This window comes from Anarrhichthys ocellatus, unplaced genomic scaffold (genome assembly GCF_004355925.1).
Source record: "Anarrhichthys ocellatus isolate YVR2014 unplaced genomic scaffold, GSC_Weel_1.0 scaffold22, whole genome shotgun sequence".
Classification (NCBI taxonomy): Eukaryota; Metazoa; Chordata; class Actinopteri; order Perciformes; family Anarhichadidae; genus Anarrhichthys; species Anarrhichthys ocellatus.
In genome coordinates this window covers 3,882,371-3,901,994 of record NW_022280052.1, presented here as the reverse complement: position 1 = coordinate 3,901,994, position 19,624 = coordinate 3,882,371, and the positions used below count along the sequence as shown (strand labels likewise).

The 19,624-nt window shown below is 40.7% G+C and overlaps 2 protein-coding genes across 4 annotated transcripts; one reads left to right on the top strand and one right to left on the bottom strand.

Annotated features, from left to right (window-relative positions):
- Positions 1-75: 75 nt before the first annotated feature.
- LOC116390125 (dipeptidyl peptidase 9-like) lies at positions 76-16,874 on the top strand. 2 transcript variants are annotated; one of them, XM_031859453.1, is made up of 21 exons: positions 76-808; positions 2,200-2,290; positions 3,409-3,653; positions 3,852-3,964; positions 4,345-4,518; positions 5,687-5,855; positions 5,940-6,050; positions 6,276-6,404; positions 6,750-6,811; positions 6,904-7,004; positions 7,175-7,352; positions 7,440-7,599; positions 8,404-8,483; positions 8,939-9,109; positions 9,562-9,697; positions 9,840-9,985; positions 10,153-10,299; positions 10,619-10,771; positions 11,287-11,429; positions 11,695-11,806; positions 12,212-16,874. In XM_031859453.1, the coding sequence occupies exons 2-21, from the start codon at positions 2,235-2,237 to the stop codon at positions 12,302-12,304; spliced, it is 2,679 nt and encodes an 892-aa protein (XP_031715313.1). In that variant the 5' UTR covers positions 76-808; positions 2,200-2,234; the 3' UTR covers positions 12,305-16,874. The 2 variants fall into 2 exon arrangements, with proteins under 2 accessions (XP_031715313.1, XP_031715311.1); XM_031859451.1 differs by lacking the exon at positions 76-808 and having other exon boundaries at positions 1,064-2,290.
- LOC116390126 (angiopoietin-related protein 4-like) lies at positions 14,372-17,353 on the bottom strand. Of its 2 annotated transcripts, XM_031859455.1 has the most exons (7): positions 16,759-17,329; positions 16,457-16,567; positions 16,221-16,311; positions 15,651-15,764; positions 15,340-15,435; positions 14,970-15,254; positions 14,372-14,865 (listed from the first exon to the last, which is right to left on the bottom strand). In XM_031859455.1, the coding sequence occupies exons 1-7, from the start codon at positions 17,239-17,241 to the stop codon at positions 14,684-14,686; spliced, it is 1,362 nt and encodes a 453-aa protein (XP_031715315.1). In that variant the 5' UTR covers positions 17,242-17,329; the 3' UTR covers positions 14,372-14,683. The 2 variants fall into 2 exon arrangements, with proteins under 2 accessions (XP_031715315.1, XP_031715314.1); XM_031859454.1 differs by having other exon boundaries at positions 14,372-15,254; positions 16,759-17,353.
- Positions 17,354-19,624: the final 2,271 nt, after the last annotated feature.

The window sequence follows — 19,624 nt, the reverse complement described above, 5'->3', positions numbered from 1 at the left end:
AGATGTTTGTATTTGGTTGTGGATGTATTTGCTTCTGGTGTTTTGGTGGAAGACCTGCAAAGTAAAGCTGAAACAATTAGTAGATTAATAGGAAATTAATCGTCATCTATTGAATGATTCATTGTTTGGAAGAGTGGTTTTCAAGCAAAATGACACCAACAAAAAATGTAGTGGATCCTGCATCTCCAATTTTACTATATGCTGCTTTTCTGTGTAATATATTGTAAATTAAGTGTCTCTAAGTGGACTGATGATCAAAGAAAACCAGACATTTGCTCATAAAAACTGCGATGGACATTTAACATTTAAAAAAAAAAAAAAGACTAAACGATTTATTTATTAGAGAAAATAATTGTCACATTAATCAGTAATGAAATAAATCATTAGTTGCTGCCTTTACGCTAAAATAGGAGTCATTGGTATCTTTTCTGAGATTCAATTACGGTTTAAACAAACTGAGTCCCACCAGTATTCAGGTGTTGTTTTAAAAAAGGACCAGAGATTAATTAATTAATTAATATGTTTTTTATTCCCACAGACTTTTATTTGGGTTATTTCTGATGTAAAAAAAAAAAAAAGAAGCTGTTTCTACACTGTAGTGTAACGGAATACAACATCCGGGTCACAGGTCGTAATCGTCATTTCTCGAGCTATTTCCGCGTTGTACGCATATTAGCATTAAGCTACCATCTCTTTGGAAAGTATCGTTAGTTGAAATCTGTAATTTATTTAGATCCGGACCGTTGTATTTATACGGATGCTACTTCGACAGAAAGAGAACAGCTTTCGAGGTTTTGGGGCAGAAAGTGTAAGCTACAAAGGAATGAATGTTGTCTGTTTAGATGTGTTCCTGTTTTGGTACGTTAGCCTGTTTAGCGGTAATGGGCGGCTAACTGGCTAGCTCCAAGCGACGTAGAGCTATAAGGTTAACAGGATGTCAGTTATAGCTTAATTATGGTCATGTTGGATGGGGACGACACACTGTGTGTGTGTGCGCGTGTGGTCAGAAGCTGTGTGGATTTTAGCATCTTTAACGTTAGCGGATGTGTCAAAAAACGAAACTTTATTGTCACAAAATTGATGATTTAACATGGATGCTTAAAAACATACAAGCTGAGACGATGATGCCAGAGATATAAGGTTACATGTTTAAATAGTGAGGTGTCTATATGTGGCACAGACGGGGAGAATACATTGAGACGTTATCAACAGTGATTCAGCCTTTATCCCTTTGAAGTTTATTTTTGCTTTCGATTAAAACACTGTTTGCTGTTTCTCTGAAAAAGCCCACACAGTTGTGTTTACAAAACAAAACTACGTGGGAAAACAATCGAGAATAATTAGTATCTCACTGGTTATTCTCTAATATTTATTCATGGCCTCATCTTTCAGGCTGAACAGAGTCAATGGTCACAAAGACAATCCAAAGCGTTTTTTAATAAATCTAAACACATTAAAATATAATTTATATCTTAAAGAGATGACTACCATGAAGTAGAATACAATTGAGAAAAATCATCTTTTTTTAGTAATTTGCTTTAAAAGATTGAAACCCATTCAGTAGATTTATGTGGAGCATTAAACCATCTCACAGCCTTCATCAACAGTTGTCACGTCACCTGGATCTTCAGTCACGTGATAAGAGGTGGTTGTATATTAGGGAGAATGAAGAATGTTTCCTTGTATCATTCACTCTAATCAAGTCACGTCAAATGTACAAATACTGTATTTGTTTCTCTGTCAGACATGATTTGGTTGAAGGGACCGGCTGTTGTGTTTTCTGGGAATGAACTTGTGAAGAATTTGCATTCCAGGCCCAGGCCAACGGACCGGCCTACAGTAAAATGTGGAGGGACAGTGTAACATTTGCCACAGTTATGACACAGACGTTGAAGTGTGAGCACCGTGCAGCTGAGTCGCACTCAATGAGACCGCATATCGGGAACGCACAGCTGTGAGTGTGGTCGGCTGAAGAGTGGCAGCTCCACGATGAAGCAGCACAGAGACCTCCAGGGCCCTCACTTCAGTAACAAGATTCACTGTGTACATCATAGGAGCTTAGCTCAAGGCATCGTCTAGGTTTTCACTGTTAAAATGATCTGTTTGTCAGCAGGAGCAGGTGCTGCCATGCAACGATGTGTAATTTGTGTTATCTGTTTGACATCTTCACTTCTTACGTGTTCACCTGGTTTCCCACAGGGTGTCAGTGCTTGTCCTGGGTCGTTGAACGGTTCATGCACAGAGCAAAGAGGCTGAAAACTGAAGACAAAACAGAAGACGGCCAGGAAAGGTAGGGGACAATCAACCCCACAGCTGTCAGAACCATGTTTATTTGTTTTTAATTTCCTAAATTTTGATTTCATTAAAAAAAACTTGCAGAGGTGCACAGATTGCAATTTTCTTGGCTGATTCCGTTTAGGTTTTTTTAAGTTTGTGGACCAACCAATAAGCCGATTTTCTTTCTTAGAACTATAATTTACAGCAAAGCACCAGACTAACTTTGTTTCTCCCTCGACTGTCCTGAAGTCAGTGTAAACCATCAAATCTACTCATGTCAGATATTGACATGGGTAGATTTGATGATGTATTAAAAGCAGCTTAGAGCTAGTGTTAGGAAGGTAAACAGGTCATAATTCCATCTCTATGTGTTATATATTGCTGTGAAAACGTATCCTTCAAACAACGGCAAAAACTACATTTTACAAGACTTCCATTGAACACATCATGATAATGTTATAATTTGAACATCTCTTTTCCGTCGGGGCAGTACATGTGTGTTGAAATAAACCCTTAATTTATCGACACACTGTTTTTTTTCCCCCGCTGCCTCTCTCTCCTCGCAGAGCTTCTGTTACTTATGTTGCATGTCCCGTCTCATTGTTAAAAGCCACTCTTACAAACCATTATGTTGGGGCGTGTTCCCGGGTTGAGGAGGACCCTAAAGTGTGCAATTGGATTGTTGCATTGCTGGATTATTTGGAAGAGAGAACGCCAAATCGCTCGAAAGGTTTTTGTGGAGTCGGGAATTGTTTTCTGACAACATAATCTCTGATGTAGTCTACATTGAAAAGTGTAATTCAAAGTCTGTCACACATTTATGGCTGGAGTGGCCACGCTCGGCCAAAACGCTTAATCAGTCAAACACTATTCAACAGATCATCCATAGTGCCGCGCTGCTAGCTTGGCAAGTGACATTAAAAGATTTATTTTAATATGTTTTGACCACATTGTCCAACACCTACATTATATGATTAGTAGACCAATACATAGGCTGTTTTCTGTCAGAACGTCTCATTTCGTTAGGTAAAATATACCGTCCTCAATCAGAGATATACACATGTTTGTAGTGTTACTTCCCCGTTGTGATTTACTGTAGCTGTATCTGATTAGTCCGAGCTCCTTCCACAGCATCAGGCACGCACTTGCAGGCATGACCGGGGTGGACGAGCTCTCGGACAGCACAGAGGTGGTGGAGATGGAGGATGTGAATCCCACCCAGTTCCAGGTGGAGAAGCACACGTGGGACGGCCTGCGGAAGATCATCCACAACAGCCGCAAGAACACGGGCGTGGTCATCAACAAGGCGCCACACGACTTCCAGTTCATCCAGAAGGACGAGATGAGTCCGCACTCCCACCGCATGTACTACCTTGGTGAGCTCGGGTACCTGAAAGCTGGAACCTGTCACAGTTTGTTGGAATATGTATTCATCTTCAGGCAGATAACTCGTACAGGAACACCATTTTGCTCTCAATCAGTTAGATGTAGCGTGTGATAGCATTTCCAGAGATTCTCGTAGGACCCGTACACATGGTCGCTCGGTTGTTGACTAAGCGTCTCTGCTCTCACAGGAATGCCTTACGCCAGCAGGGACAACGCTTTGCTCTACTCAGACATTCCCAAGAAGATCCGCAAAGAGGCTCTATTGGTTTTGTCATGGAAAAAGATGCTGGATCGCTTTCAGGTGAGAAGGATTTTTAGCCCACTCTGACACTTTAATGTGACTATCCGAACCAGATTTAAACGAGGATTATTGTTGAGAGTATGATTATGAACCACTCCTTTTCATAAGAGCGTCTTTCCTCATGGCGCTTAAAACTACTGTTGTAAATCTTCCCCTAAAGACTAAATAATCTCCACCACTTGATTTCATAAATGGAAGTTGTTTTTGCTGAAGAGAGAGCAGATGAGAGGTTCTATTGATTGGTACATAGCATTTCTCTCTTAAATTAAGTCTGGTAATGTTTTCTTACCGTCTGTTTGTTTTCCATGCCATCTTCGACTTTGACCTCGCTCGGGCCAGAATTGTCACATTGTGTGTCCTCCTGTCACCCCTGACCTCAGGCCAGCCCTCACCACGGGGGCTTCTCGCGGGAGGAGGAGCTGCTGCGAGAGAGGAAACGCTTGGGGGTGTCTGGCATCACCTCCTATGATTACCACCGACCCAGCGGCCTCTTCCTGTTCCAGGCCAACAGCAATCTGTACTATTGCCGTGACGGCGGAAACAACAGCTTCACTGTGAGTTAAAGGATAATAAAGCAAGACTTTCAGTATGACTAAGAAGGCTTAAAAGGACAATATCAAGGTCTATTAGCTTGAACAGATGTATCTGTTTTGGCATATTTGTCATATGCAAGTAGTGACATCACAGAAATGGCAAAGATATGGTTGAGGTCATTTGGAAACAGGGTTTCATTATTACACAGTTTGTCCACTAGGGAGCACTGATACGTTTATTTTTCAACTGTAGAATTCCCCCTCAGTTTTTACACCACATAGACACAATTCGGAACAGCAACCAGCTGTTATTTTCATTGTTAAAACATCTTTTTATTTCCATGAAATGTCAGAAAATTGCTTCAGCTTTAGTCAGAATTCTTTCTTAACCAAAAATAGGGGATCTTTATCATTTTTGTTTTCTGCTGTGAGGTTAAGTATTTTTCTAATATTTGAATTTGCATATTTTGCTGAAGAAGTGGGAGAATGTTCTCAACCTGAATAGGTAAAACTTGATCCAAAAATCACCTAATTCGGATAGACATGTTTTTACAGAAAAGTGGCATTATATTAAAAACAATACCAGTCTGATATTAGGCTTGGACGGTATCGAGGTATTACAATGTACCAGGGGTGTTTAGAAATCCCGACGGTATGATCTTCCACATAGTCAAAAATGCGGGGCCTCCTCTTTCTATAATATGGAGAAGCTGCATTGAGGTGATGTATTCATGATCACAGCTGGCACCACTAGAGGTCGGTCTCTACTGGTTAAACAGGCAGCTGAGCTGAGAAAGATGGCGACTGCGAGTAGTTGGTATAACATTACAGGACTCGTAAAAAAAGAAAGTGTCATTCTCTTTCCTATCTATTCTATGTTCCATAAGTATTTAAACCCAGCAAGACATGTCTAAAAAGGCTAATTCGACACAGAATTTAGTTTTTTAGACAATTTCTTTCATCTACCATATACCTCAGTGAAATGTATGAACAATTAGATAGCGCCCTAGCCTATCTGATATGTGGTCATATTTTTTTGCACTCTGAAATATCACTGTTGGTTTGAAACATCCTCGTCTTGGTCTGATTTTTTTTTTTTTTTTTTACATCTTTTCCGTCTGTTAATGACAAAGTGTGCAACTACAGCAGCTGTGACCTCAGATGTCTTTCAACCTCTCCGTCTGTGCAGACTTCTCCCATGGAGCCTGTTGAAATTAAGAGCCAGAGTTCAGGCACACGCATGGACCCCAAGATCTGCCCCGGGGACCCCAACTTCATTGGCTTCATCAACAACAATGACATTTGGGTGACCAGCATTGAGACGGGGGAAGAGAGGAGGCTCACCTTCTGCCACAAAGGTCAGGATGGAGACAGTCGGGTGTTGCTGGAGAGTCTTACCTGGTGCTTTGAAGTTTTCACACATCGTTTTATTTTTCTCTTAGGCATTGATAACCCAAAAGACGACCCCAAATCTGCCGGTGTTGCCACTTTTGTCACGCAGGAAGAGTTTGACCGTTTCACTGGATACTGGTGGTCACCAGCTGCTCGTGAAGGTGAGCGAGAAGTACAGGCATAGATTGCTGTCGCAGTTTTCTTAGCAAGGATGCAATCAAATGAAGATGGATTATTATTATTCGATACTTAAATAACACAAGTTTATTCATATGAGACTTCACCTGTGTTACGTTTTCAAATGATTCCGATACCTACCGGCTGGCAGTTTAGTCCTGTAAACAAAACCGTCCTTTACTGTTTTTACTGGTTTCTCTCTGGTTCAGAATCAGATGGTGGTAAGACTCTACAGATTCTTTACGAGGAAGTGGACGAGTCTGAAGTTGAGATCATCCATGTTCCATCTCCGGCTTTGGAAGAGCGTAAGACCGACGTCTACAGATACCCACGCGCAGGTACACTACACACACACACACACAGCTTTTGATTTATACATTTTGCATTTGTTGTTTCCTGGTTTTGTATGATAAAAAGAAAAATGCAGCAGGCAATTTTTTTTAAGGATGCTCTTGGAGTTTTCTTGACTTTGGTGAAGTGCTGGTGTCTTAGTATGTTAAGAAAACTGCTCTAGAGAGCTACAGGTCAAAAACTCCACGGGGTACTTTTTAAAACTCTGTGCATGTATGTTGTGTAGCTCATTCAATATAGCATGACTTATTAACAGAAGTCTAGAGTTATAGCAGAAAGGTATCGTGTGGATTTTTATGTTGATACGCAACTCAGTTTTGTTTTGTGTTCAGGCAGCAAGAATCCGGAGATCAATCTCAAAATAGCAGAAATCCGGACAGACAGTCTTGGCAAAGTAAGTGCTTGTTCAGTGCCATAAAACATAGTTTACCAGAAAGTTCATCAGAGAGAAGTTCAAATGCCAGCTTCTTGTTTTTTCTCCCTCAGATTGTCAGCACGCAGGAGAAGGAGCTGCCTGTTCCCTTCACCAGCCTGTTCCCTAGTGCTGAATATATCACCAGAGCCGGATGGACAAAAGACGGCAGATAGTATGTTTTTTTTTTTTTTTTTTTTGTCTCTCTCCAAAACCTAGAAAACACAACTTTAAAACCACCACTCGTAGTCTTTAAACTTTGCCATGCTCCAAAAGAAAAAATGTAGTAACATGGAGTCCCTATGCTGCACGTGCCTCACAGCTCTTCCTCTTTCTGTGTGTCAGTGCGTGGGCGGTCATGATGGAGCGACGGCAGCAGCGTCTCCAGTTGGTCCTGCTGCCTCCAGCGCTCTTCATCCCTGCACATCAGGAGGGAGCCAACAGGCAGGAGAGCCTAGAGGCCCTCGGAGACACCGTCCATCCCTTCATCATCTACCAGGAGACCAGCGACACCTGGATCAACGTGAGGCCCAGCACCACATCGTTCTAAAATCTTGCAAAAATAGTGCAGTCTTCAGTGGAAAAAAACACATCATGATTTGTCTTTCAGGTGCACGACATCTTCCACCCGTTCATCCAAACCAGCGATGATGAGATCAGCTTCATAGCAGTAAATGAATCAAAAACCGGTTTCTGTCACCTGTATAAGATCACCTCAGTGTTACAGCAGGGCAGCTACAACTGGGCCACAGGATACGTGCACTCTGAAGGTAACGCCTTCCACAAGCACATTCACAGTTCAGGTGCACCAGACAAACTGTCCCCCTAGAAGGTATCTTTACTTCATTTGACTTTAGTGACGAGCATGTATTAATTAATATTTATAGTTTTTTGTGAAAAAACAACACCTTGTAGTTTTGGTCTATAATTTAACCCAACCACACGATACCATACCAACTTATTAACTCCAAAAGCCCAATTTATTCAATCAGTTTGGGGAAAACATTTTGATTTGGTTTTCAAATATATGAGCCACAACGTTTCAGACTTTCTATTCTGTTGGTCTCATTTTTGCCCGTTTCGTTTCAGTGTAATCTTGAGTAATCGGTTGTCTGTTGTAGTTTTTGTTTTGCGGACTTATTTCAGTTTTGGTTTTATTATTATAAACCAATCCTGAACTCATTGACTCATTTCAACATATCTGTGTTTCCATGAGGCACCACAAGCAATGAGATTAAAGGTCAAAAATATATTCTGGAGCCTTCAAATGTATCAACAAGATCTTAAATCAGTCCTAAAACAAATGTGTCATCTGCATAACAATGAAAAGAGATACCATGTCTATGGATGACATCGCACAAAGGGACCATATACATGTCGGGATCAATTGTGTCACAGGCAGCACTTCTATCCAGTAGCACAAGAATTGTACACATGCCTGCGTCAGCATTCATTAAAAGGTAATTTCTTACTCTTGAGAGGTGCTGGCTCAGTACTGTGATATTGATAAAAGTAATGTAACGATTCCTTTGTTGTAAAACAAGTCCGTTGATGCACCTGTCTTCTCTCACCAGATGATTTCAAGTGTCCAGTCAAAGAGGAGGTCACCATAACCTGCGGGGAGTGGGAGGTGCTGGCCAATCACGGATCGAAGGTAAAGCCCCGCCCACATATCTGTTCAAGGTGGCTGACGTTTAACTGCATCCGTTCCAGAGCAGCACAAGTGAACCACCTTCTCATCAGAACACTGAGTTTCACATAACATTTGAGATGCTCTGCTTGATGTGCAGTATGTATGACATGAGCAGAGTTAACGGTTCTAGGGTTCGTTCTTCGGGTCTCCTGCATCAAGATGTTAAATAAATTATATTTTTATGAGGCCTTAATAATTTGGAAATTTCACAAAAACAACAAGAGTAGTTTTATGTAGTTGTCAGTTGCAGGTAGTAAAGAACAGCTATGTACTGTAACTACAGCAAACTAATGAAAAAGCACTACTTCAAAACAGGATGTTGATTTTTTTTCTTTTCTTGTTTGTTTCTTTACAAAACAGACAAATACTGTTTCTAGCTCTGTGTTTTTTTTTTTTTTTTTGTTTGTTTTTTTCAGCGTTCATCAAGTCCTCAGATTTGGGTGGACGAGGCAGCAAAGCTGGTTTACTTTCAGGGAACCAAAGACTCTCCTCTGGAGCATCACCTCTATGTTGTGAGCTACGACTCGCCGGCTGAAATCGTCCGACTCACCAAATCCGGCTTCTCCCACAGCTGCTCAGTGAGCCAGGTATGTACCATCAGTGATGCCTGGACCAACTCCAACCTCATTCAAATACACATAAATCATACACCCGCCACACAGCCCATGCACCCTCATGGACAACACATCCGCAATTAACTAGAATGTTAATTTCTACGAACCTCAAACAGACATAAAACTGTACTTTTATTTGTTAATTCCTTGTGTGTTAAAAGTGTTCAGAGGCTATTTCACTCCTGTTTCTGACACAATCATATTATAACATTATTTATAAATTTGGCACAAAATATCACCCATTAGCACCCTCAAAATAAATGTATTGGCATCGGCTTTGAAAATACCATGAGCATAACCTTAATTAAGAAAAACTAAAACGATGTCAATTTGTGATCCTGTATTCAGGTGTCAGCAGACATATAAATTATAAGGGATGCAGTTTAACCTTGTTTTGTGTGATTTATTTTCTTTTTTCCATACAGACCTTTGACATGTTCGTCAGCCATTACAGCAGCTTGACCACAGCACCCTGTGTGCACGTCTACAAGCTGCAGGGCTCAGACGACGACCCGCTGCACAAAGAGCCTCAGTTTTGGGCGAGCATGATGGAGTCCTCTGGTACTAAAAACAGTTTGTTTACAACATATAAAATATTGTGTGGCAGCTGTGACAGTTTCTTATCCCCTATCACCGGTTTGAGATTACACTCGTATCCACCGATTTAAACCAAGTTAATGTTCAGACTTGTGTATATTTCCAGGTTTTCCTTCCGACTCCACTCCTCCAGAGATCTTTAGCTTCACGGGGCAGTCGGGCTTCGAGCTGTACGGCATGTTGTACAAACCACACCACCTGGTCCCCGGCAGGAAGCATCCAACTGTCGTCTTTGTTTACGGTGGCCCGCAGGTTTGATCTCCCCCACTGTCACAGTAGAGTCATGTCATGCACACTTAGAGGTTTACTTTTGATACTTCAATTACATTTTAATGGTAAAATGCAATATTTCTCTCATCATATCATCATCCTCGTTTTTTTTTTGCTGTAACCATGTTTGTTTGTTTTCTTTCTTCCAGGTCCAGTTAGTGAATAACTCTTATAAAGGAGTGAAGTACCTGCGTCTGAGCACGCTGGCTTCTCTGGGCTACGCTGTGCTGGTCATCGATGGACGAGGCTCCTGTCAGCGCGGACTCAAGTTTGAAGGAGCTGTGAAGGACAAAATGGTAGTTAACACATTAAAGACTCATGCAGGGGAAGGAACAGAGTGTTTTATTTACATGTTTTACTCTTAAAGAAGTATTTAGAGAAGAAATGTAGTTATTTACTGATAATGACAGTTGGTGTTTTATGACCACGTTACTATATGATAACATATGCAGCTTGTAGTTATGTTGTTAGAAGTCACATATAATGTAAATGTGAGATTAAGTCACTTTATTTTATTTACAGTTTATTTGTTTTAGCCCTTTTTAAACTTGTAGTAGAAGTAAATGTGTGTATTGTAATGCCCGGTGAGTGACCGATCTGTTCTCCTCCAATCAGGGTCAGGTGGAGATTGACGACCAGGTGGAGGGTTTACACTACGTGGCTGAAAAGTACAAGTTTGTGGACCTGAGTCGTGTTGCCATCCATGGCTGGTCATACGGAGGCTTCCTCTCCCTAATGGGCCTCATCCACAAACCGGACATCTTCAAGGTGAATGCCACTAACGTTTACTCTCTCATCATGCTAAAGGTTGTGCAGTAAGTGAGTATGAGACTTAAAGGCTAACTTGGACCCTATTGTCCATGTTTTTTGGTCTAAGGGACCTATAGGGACCTTTTTCTTTTTTTTTTTAAATATCCAGTATTGAGGGGTACTGTTGTACCGGCAGCTACAAAAAAATCTGCGAGGTCAAGTGAGTAGCACCAATATCACGTTACTTCCACTAAAAGTGCTTGTTTGCGTTTGACAACATAATGGAAAGGACCCTACAGAGAAATACCAAGTTCTGCGAGCTTTCAGAATGAGACTCCTCCTTGAGCGAGACTCTTTCCATAATATCAGACTCTTCCAATCAGCCCGACATGGCGAACACGAGCACTTTCAGTGGACTAGGGGTGTCATAATTCTCCCAATCCATTATTCAATTTCACTTTCAGTTTTGAGGTCATGATTCAATTAGATTTTACACTTCTTCTGTTTGACTTCCTGTTTGTGTTTTTTTTCAGGTTGCCATTGCGGGAGCTCCAGTGACGTTGTGGATGGCCTATGACACCGGTTACACAGAGCGATATTTGGACACACCTGAGAAAAACCAGAAGGGATACGAGGCTTGTTCTGTCGCCCTGCACGTCGACAAACTCCCCAATGAGTGAGAGCAGTCCTATTATTACATCATGTTATACGGCACCTTCTGTCAGCCGCCACCTTTGTCCAACAAGGCTGGTTTTTACAGTTAATGTCACAAAATAACACAGATTGTTGATCATTTGTAGGTTGAAGTTAGAAGTAGACGTCAAAGTGCACAATTTGATTTAGTTTCTGTATTCCTGTTGGTATCAGTTTAATTCATCCTACATGTTTATATGTGAACAATAGCAAAGAAACTAAGAGTTGCGTCTCTCTGTCAAACAAAGGCCCAACCGACTGCTGATCCTGCACGGGTTCCTAGATGAGAATGTGCACTTTTTTCACACTAACTTCTTGGTGTCTCAGCTCATCCGGGCAGGAAAGCCTTACAACCTGCAGGTAAGAGGGTTCACTTATTCATACTGACTTTAGTGGAGTCTGTGAGAAAGATCTGCAACCGAGTCCGAATCTATTGTTTTTAATAAAGTCTAAGGAGGCCGAAACTCCAGCAACACTTGTACAAAGAACAACTTTGTCATGAGCCAATGCCTTTTGCCTTCATCCCACAACACATTACAAAGCACATTTAAGTGAGTTTAGCAGAAAAGATGTGAAGGACAACCTGTTATGTCGCGTCTTGTTCGTCCTTGTGTCTCTTCGTTCTTTAATGAACTAAAACAAGACAGCAGCTGGAAGCTTCTCCAGTTTTTCCAGTATTTCAAACTAAGATAGGCTTCGCAAAAGTTAAGAAATTGCTGATCCTTGATTATTGGATGTGGGGTTTTTTTGTTTCTGTTTTTCCAGATTTACCCCAACGAGCGACACAGCATCCGATGTCCAGAGTCCGGAGAACATTACGAGATTACACTGCTGCACTTCCTCCAGCAGAACCTCTGATAAGCCTCGCTACACACTGACCTTAACCTCCTCTCCTTGTCTCCTCTTTCCCTTTCTTCCATTTATTTAAACCTGCATCTTCTTCTCCTTTCTCTCGATTTTATGATATTACGCTGACTGCAAGCTATGCCATACCTCATCACACCTCAAGAGTTGTGTCGTCAGTCTTAACGGTGCTGAAGCATTTTAGCATCAATAAATGACGAGATTAATTTACAGTTTTTAGAAGCATCACCATGAATGAGTCACTCCCTGAGAAAGAAGTCGTGGAGTCTAAACTCTATTTTACAGTGTAGGGAAATCTGCTGGATTGCTCCTGAACAAACGGGGTCTATAAAAAACTTAATTGATGTTTAGACAGAACTTTGTCAGCAATGCAACAAGTACAGAAGTGGACCAGCAGCTCTGTTTTACTGTCTCTTTTTCTTACAATTCCTTTTTTTTTATTGAACTCTCACCTTTCACGTTTTTCTGGGAGCCGACTGATGATCGTCGTCCTGTGTCTGTGAATAAACACTGGAGTGATGTTAGCAAACGTAGAGCTCTATAAGAGTATACAAGCTCTCAAGCCCCCTTGTCGTATACTCTGTGCCCTCACGTGCTATCATAAAATACTTCTTATGTGCTGTGCCACACTTTGCCAGATCGACCAGAAAAAAAATCACATGCCACATTTGTTTTTTTGCTTAGTGTTAAACCATATTTGTATGAATTATTATGCATTCATAAAAGGTGGAACTATGTAGCGACCTGTTGCTGTTTCACTCGCTCACTCGCTTGCTTAAATTCTGTGGGGAGCTTCTTTTTCTTCTGCTGCTGCTGAGGAATTTTGCACATATTACATATATTTACCTTGGTGCCAACAAACTGACCTATGAGATGATGTATGACACAACTGTTAGCAGTCTGAGGTGCCTTGCTCGTATAGTTTAAATCAGGGAATCTGTCTGAGGACCTACGACAATAAAATGCCTTGTTACGCATGTGTCTGATGAACATCTGTCAGATGAGCTACCGTCACCTGTTCATGGTTAAATGTACTCAGATAATGTAGAAATAAACTGAAGTGGACTTTTTTTTTTTTTTTCTTTTCCCCCCCAAAAGTCTTGTCACCAAATGAAAAGTAAACGTTTTTTGTTTTTTTTAAAGTATTTTAAACGTAATTTTTTTTGGTAAAATATCTGAAGATTCCTCTGACGGTTCAGGCAGTTGGTAGATAAACAGTGTGAGGCCTTCTGATGTTTGAGTTTAGGGGAAAGGAGATGAAAATGACAACATAAACCAATTACACCAAACTCAATGAAATGTTAGATTCATGAACGGAATGGATACATTCACGGGGCTTATGAGCACAACTCTGGTCAACATGGACAAAAGTCAAAATGACTAACTCCAAATCAAAAAATACGAATCACCCTAATGCAGCAAGAAGACTTATTTCTATATAAATAAGAAATTGCACAGAAGTAAAACACAGGCCCAGCAAGCCATTTCACATTAATAACAAAGTGAGAAAATCCTCTTAAGAAACATATTTAGAGAGAGATCGACTGTTCCATTAATCTCATCCTGATACAAAATACACTTGTGAGCTTTCTGTCTCTTAATTGAACACATCGGTGGTCTTTCTCATTTCCCCAGCAGGGAGCAGTAGTTTAAAAGAAACTATTTTCAACCCCTTTGTCCAATATGTTAAACAAACATCACAATGTGCCAAATATTGTAACGTAATAAAGAATGCCCTGAAGAGCATTCATTCAAAATCAGATTTCAAGCGACTCATGTTAACCATCTACAAACGGCTCATTTACATTTGTGTTTATTTACATCACCCCACAGATGTAGGATTCTCCAGTAAGAGGCATTGTTTTCAATATAATCATGTACAGTTTGTGGTTTATTTTGACCTTTTTATATAGACTCATTATGAAATGCGTAACTCATACATGTACGTAGACGGTCATTTGAAGAACTTGAAGTGTAAAATGTTTCTTTGTATGGTTTTTCATTTTATTGAGAAGAAGTTTGCTGTTATGCCTTCAAGCAAGAAGAAAGAACCAAGACTTATTAAACTTTCAAAAAACTTTATTCTCATCCACTTCATATAAATGAAATATAAAATGTTGTATAAATGATGTAGATAATAAACTGTAGAACTACTGAAAACACATGCAGTAAGTATTACAAAAAAAGCTCAAGAAGCCCTTATAAAGGGAATAAACAACTGTCAATATGACTGAACATGTCCACTGTGACACTTATTGATCGTATGGCACAGCATAGAAATATGTGATGATCCTGTTCGGAGAGATCATTAATTAGTATTAAATAGAGTCGTGTTTTCTTTGGTCCTCTGCTGTTTCAGGCAGACTGATCTGCTTATTGTTTTATTGTGGCGGGTGCGATCTTCAGAAGCGTGGCCTTCACAGAGTGGCTTTGTCCCTTTGTGGACGACCAGAACATCTCTTGTCTTCTGGACCGCTGCCGTCTGAGCACGCTCGGCCTTCTGGGATATCTGCCATTGAGGTTTGACTCGCCGCAACTACTGAACCACCAACCACCTGCAACACAAGAAGAGCATTTTTATAGCAACATTTTTGTTTCGTTCTGATTATTCGTGGTATTAAGCCACTCCAGACAGTTTGAATGTGTTGAGGTTTCGTACCTGAGAGCAGTTCAGCACAGTTTACATCTGCAGCGAGGTCGTTGTCTCTGTCGGCGGTGGAAAAAGGAAGACCGGATTCTGCGGTTGTCATGTTCTCCTGAGCCCCAGATGAAGACGTCTGCTCCAGGTGGAGAGCAAACTTCTTCTCTTCTCCTTCAAGTTGGAATCGATAACGAGCCTCCCGCTGCTGCTGCTCTCCCGCCCAATCAGAGAGCTCCACCTGCAGGACGTACTGGCCTTGTTTGGAGAGCGAGTGGATGTTCTCCAAGCCCAACCAAAACTCGCCTGGAGGAGAAATGTTGAGATTAATTTTACATTTTCACTGAGGTTTAGTGATATTTTAAGAACTTCTTTGAGACAAGTTTCTTACCATTCAGGTTGCCAAAGCCTTTCTTATAGCTTTCCCACAGCTGGTTGAAGTTGTTGGATCCATCTTGACGTTTCTGGATCACGGTCCATCCACCTTCTGCAGAGAGAGAGAAAAGATTGAGCTAAAGAGGCTTAGCACACAAAAATACTTCACTTTGTATTGTATTGACGCTGTAGTGGAAATAGAAAAATGTAAAAGCTGTTTAAATTTCTTAGGGATCATGTATCGCTGTGCAACCTTTTGAACTAAAATTTCTCCTCTTAGTGGGGAAACTCTGGAGTGTTTTTTTGAGACTGCTTTATGATTCTCACCTGAAGTCATTTCACAGAGGACGTTGAAGGGCCGGGAGCTCTGTGGTTGGATTTTGTAGATGCCGCTGGCTCGCTGGCCTCGTACAAACAGATCGTGACAGTCTCTGGCCAAACCTGAGGAAAAACCAGAAGACAGAAAACCGATCAGATGATTGAGGTGTTCGTTCAGGCTGAGGCATCAGAGCCAGTCTGTTGGGCTCAGGTTTGATTTTGGACATTCAAATCAGTAAATCTGTAAAACGTTGTTGATGAATCTGGCTTTCCGTGTCCTACAAACATACAGTACAGGTGTGTTTAACAGCTGCTGTCCTCTTTTTCTCCTGATCTTTGGACTCGATGTGAACTGCTCTGTCAGCGACTCAAGTGTTATAAATTCAGGTGCAAAGGTGATGTTTGTTGTTGTTCTTATGTGACTTCAGGATAAATGAATAGCTCCTGTGTTCTCTTTCTGCAAATGGTTGCAAACTGAAAAGCGTTTGCTGAACTGCTGGTTAAAGTCTTTTCAGTATCCTCCCTCATTCCATTTTTTTCTTTCCCCTCAGAGCGACTTTGTCTCCATCACTTTCTTACCTGATGCGTCTCTGCTCAGCTCTTCTGTCTCTCCCCTCAGTGCCGTCTCTTCATCTCTCCGTCGGTGTGATTTGACTCTCTTGTGTGCAACCTGGGAGGATCACAGAGCAGGGTAAAGAAACCATAATTAACCACTGACAATCATCTTGTTAATTCTTTTGGTTTGAGGGATCATCCTGCAGCTGAAAAGTCACAGTTTTGTTCTCTCTCCCTGGCTTAAACCCTACGAGGCTCACCTTGGTTTGCAGTGTTTGCAGGTGCAGACTCTGCTTCTCCAATTTGTCTTGTTGCTGCTTGATTTTCTCCACCAGCTGGTCAATGCGTCTGTTCTGAGCCGCTACCAGTCTCTGGAAAAATACAATGTCTGGTCAGCTTCACAGCGTCATTGTGTTTTCAGGGGTACAGCTTTGTTTCAAATAACATCCGACATGGAGGTATTTCGATGGGAAACAAGTTCACATACTACTGTAGGATTGTGTTTTGTAACTAGCACTAGTGGATTTTGTTTTCAGAAATGCTCCTATTTATTGTTCCTCACCTGGATAAATGAGACTCCTGTGCGATCGCTGTTGTTGCTGACCAGTGTCGGCTCTTTGAGAACCTCATCCACCTTCTCCTCCAGTCTGTCCATCCTGGTGTGGATGTCCTCGCTCTGTGTCTTCACCTCCTCCACCCTCACCCTCACCTCCTCAGCCAGCTCTGCCGCCAGCCTCTGCCTCTCCTCCTCCACCTCTTTGCTTCTTGCCTTCAGAGCTTCATCTTGCTCCTGCTGCTTCCTCTCCAGTTCAGCCACCGTGCGGTTGAAGGCCTTCAGTTTGGCGTTGACGTCTCTCATCTGGGCTTTGTTCTTGTCCACATGCTCCTTCAGACCCTGGCCCAGCTGCAGGAGGCCGTGAGCCAAAATGTTCATGTCATCCCAGGAGGCGTGTTTGTCAGGCTGAGCTCTTCTGTCTGTGGGGAAAGCGACTGCTGCGTGCACCAAAATGGTCAACAGGAGGATGAGAAGCTGTGGCATATTCATCTTTGTGTCCGCTGAGAGTCTGTTTCAGTATGAAAGCTGGTTTTGATATCTGTCTCTAAACAGCACTGAGAGATTTTTATAGCTCAGTGCTGCAGCAGAGGGCTCTTCTGATTGGCTTTTGGAGCTTGGAGGTGGGATGACGGGAGACTGGGGGCGTGGAAAGTCTTTCATAGTAGTCACCCTTATGCAGACTTGGATCATGATGCAATGAAAGGTCTGAATCTTACGGATTAAACACTCGCTTTTCTACCAAAGTCTGCTTCTGATTTTAGTTTTTAGTTTGTGACAAAAGTTAAAAAAATGTCTTTTTTTTTCTAGCTGTGCGCTTTGTAGTTTCCATAAAATAACTCAAATATTCTATTTAGGGCTGAAACTTTTAAACAAATTTTCATTAATGATTAATCTGCTGATTATTTTAACAACTGATTTACCATCTATAAAATATCAGAAAAGGCAAAGATTACATCACAAGGTGACATTATTGTCTTGTTTTGTCTGAACAACAAGTCCAAATTATCATCTAAGACCAAGAATCTTCACATTTGAGAACCTGGAACAGTACATATTTGGTATTTTTGCTTGAAAAATGACTCAATAGTGGCTGACTTATCAATTAATTGGCTTATTGTTGTTATTCTATGTAACATAATTATCCTGTATATCACAGGCGTTCATTTGTTCATTAATGCAAATAGAATATGAAGTATTACATCTAACGTTTTGCATGCATTTAACATCCCCAACACACTGATTGTAATAAAACAATATTTATCTACTGTTTTCCATATTTCAGTTCACTCAAAAAGATTCAACCTAACACCAAAATATCTGTGTAGTTTTTATTATTTTAAATTTCATGTGGAAATTCAGATTGATTTAAAAAAAAAAAAAAAAAAAAAAAAGTCACAATAGTTATAGTTTTGTTGAATGTTAAACAACAAGATGTTATGGTCAGATTTAGTTTCTTTTGCCTCCACAAATGAACCACTGATACTCAATATTGTTGTTTATCTCAGTGAGTGAAGCAGGCGAGTCGCTGCCCATCTTCAGTTTGAAGTATTCAGGAATGCTGGAGAACATTTAAAGATGGAGGAGTCAGTGTGAGAAGTAGGGGAAAGTTCAACCCTCAGGCCTTTTTACACACACGGTCCTGACGACGAAGTCCAACAATCACTCACGTTGGCGCAAGGCACGAGGTGTAGCTCACTGATGAGGTACAGATGCCACATGATATGCCAGACACTGAAACACACACATGCAGTACATTATGGAAAACCATGGCTTTGCTTGTGATTTATAAGAAAAGCGTTTTTAAAGAAATATTTTACTCAGACAAGAGAAGATTATAAATGGTCAGATTAAAAGGGATTTCTTAAACTCTTGAAGTTATGATGCACTAAAAAGATTAGTTAATAAGTTAATTACAAATATTCTACAACTATCTGCCTTTTCTCTGTCTATTGTGATGATAAACTTATTATCTTTGAGTTTTGGGCTGTTGGTCGAAACCTTGCGTTTTAGGGAAACTGATGGCCATTTTTGTATTTCCATATTTTACAAACCAAACTATTAATCAAGAAAGTATTTGTCAATAGCAAAATTAACAATAGTCAGTAATTACAGCCCTAATCTAATGAATCAAAATCAAAATGTCAACATGAAGAACTCACAAAGATCTGAATATGATAACTAAACTAAGCATCTACAGCCACGATGTCCGCTCCACGAGGCTGAACATCATGTTACTATGCTAACATGCTAATGTTTAGCAGGTGTAATATTTACCATGTTTGCCATCTTAGTTTAGCATGTTAGCAAGCTAACATTTGCTAATTAGTACTAAACACAAAGTAAACCTGAGGCTGATGGGAAAATCTGTTCCTACATGTATTTTCTTAAAACAACGAAGTTCATAATATATTATTAATATTGGAGGAATTAAAATGTTAGCCTGATGGTGTTGCAAGACGTAAAGTCAAGCGATAATAAAGTTATTACAATTCATCATTAGGGGAACATGACAATGTATCCAATAGTGGTGCAGACCTTTCATTCAAAACCACAAATGTGATGTGTATTCACTAAAGTCATTAGGATTCATCCTCTTTAAGCCATGAATGTTTGAACCAAATCTCATGCCAACCCATCCACTAGTTGTTGAGATATTTCAGTGTGGACCAACATGGTGGACTTACAGACAGCCACGCTGCAAGTGAAGCTAAAAAACAAATGTCGAGAAGAGAAACCGCTCAGTGTGGTAATGTTTGACTGTAGTCTCTGATAAACAAGCTGTTGTTGTGGTGTCAAACTAAATCATAATGGCAACTAACATTTTGAAACTGCAGTCATGAATGTTTCCCAACCTCTGATGAAACCAGACGGA

Bases quoted from the DNA above. Each gene is read 5' to 3' on its own strand.
- LOC116390126 (XM_031859454.1), bottom strand. From the start codon at position 17,241: ATGAATATGCCACAGCTTCTCATCCTCCTGTTGACCATTTTGGTGCAC. The intron at 16,568-16,758 runs GTGAGGAACAAT...GTATTTTTCCAG, and splicing joins CAGGAGTCTCATTTATCCAG to AGACTGGTAGCGGCTCAGAA. The intron at 15,436-15,650 runs GTGAGAATCATA...CTCTCTCTGCAG, and splicing joins CCTCTGTGAAATGACTTCAG to AAGGTGGATGGACCGTGATC.
- LOC116390125 (XM_031859451.1), top strand. From the start codon at position 2,136: ATGTGTAATTTGTGTTATCTGTTTGACATCTTCACTTCTTACGTGTTC. The intron at 7,353-7,439 runs GTGAGGCCCAGC...TTTGTCTTTCAG, and splicing joins CCAGCGACACCTGGATCAAC to GTGCACGACATCTTCCACCC. The intron at 9,698-9,839 runs GTACTAAAAACA...GTATATTTCCAG, and splicing joins GAGCATGATGGAGTCCTCTG to GTTTTCCTTCCGACTCCACT.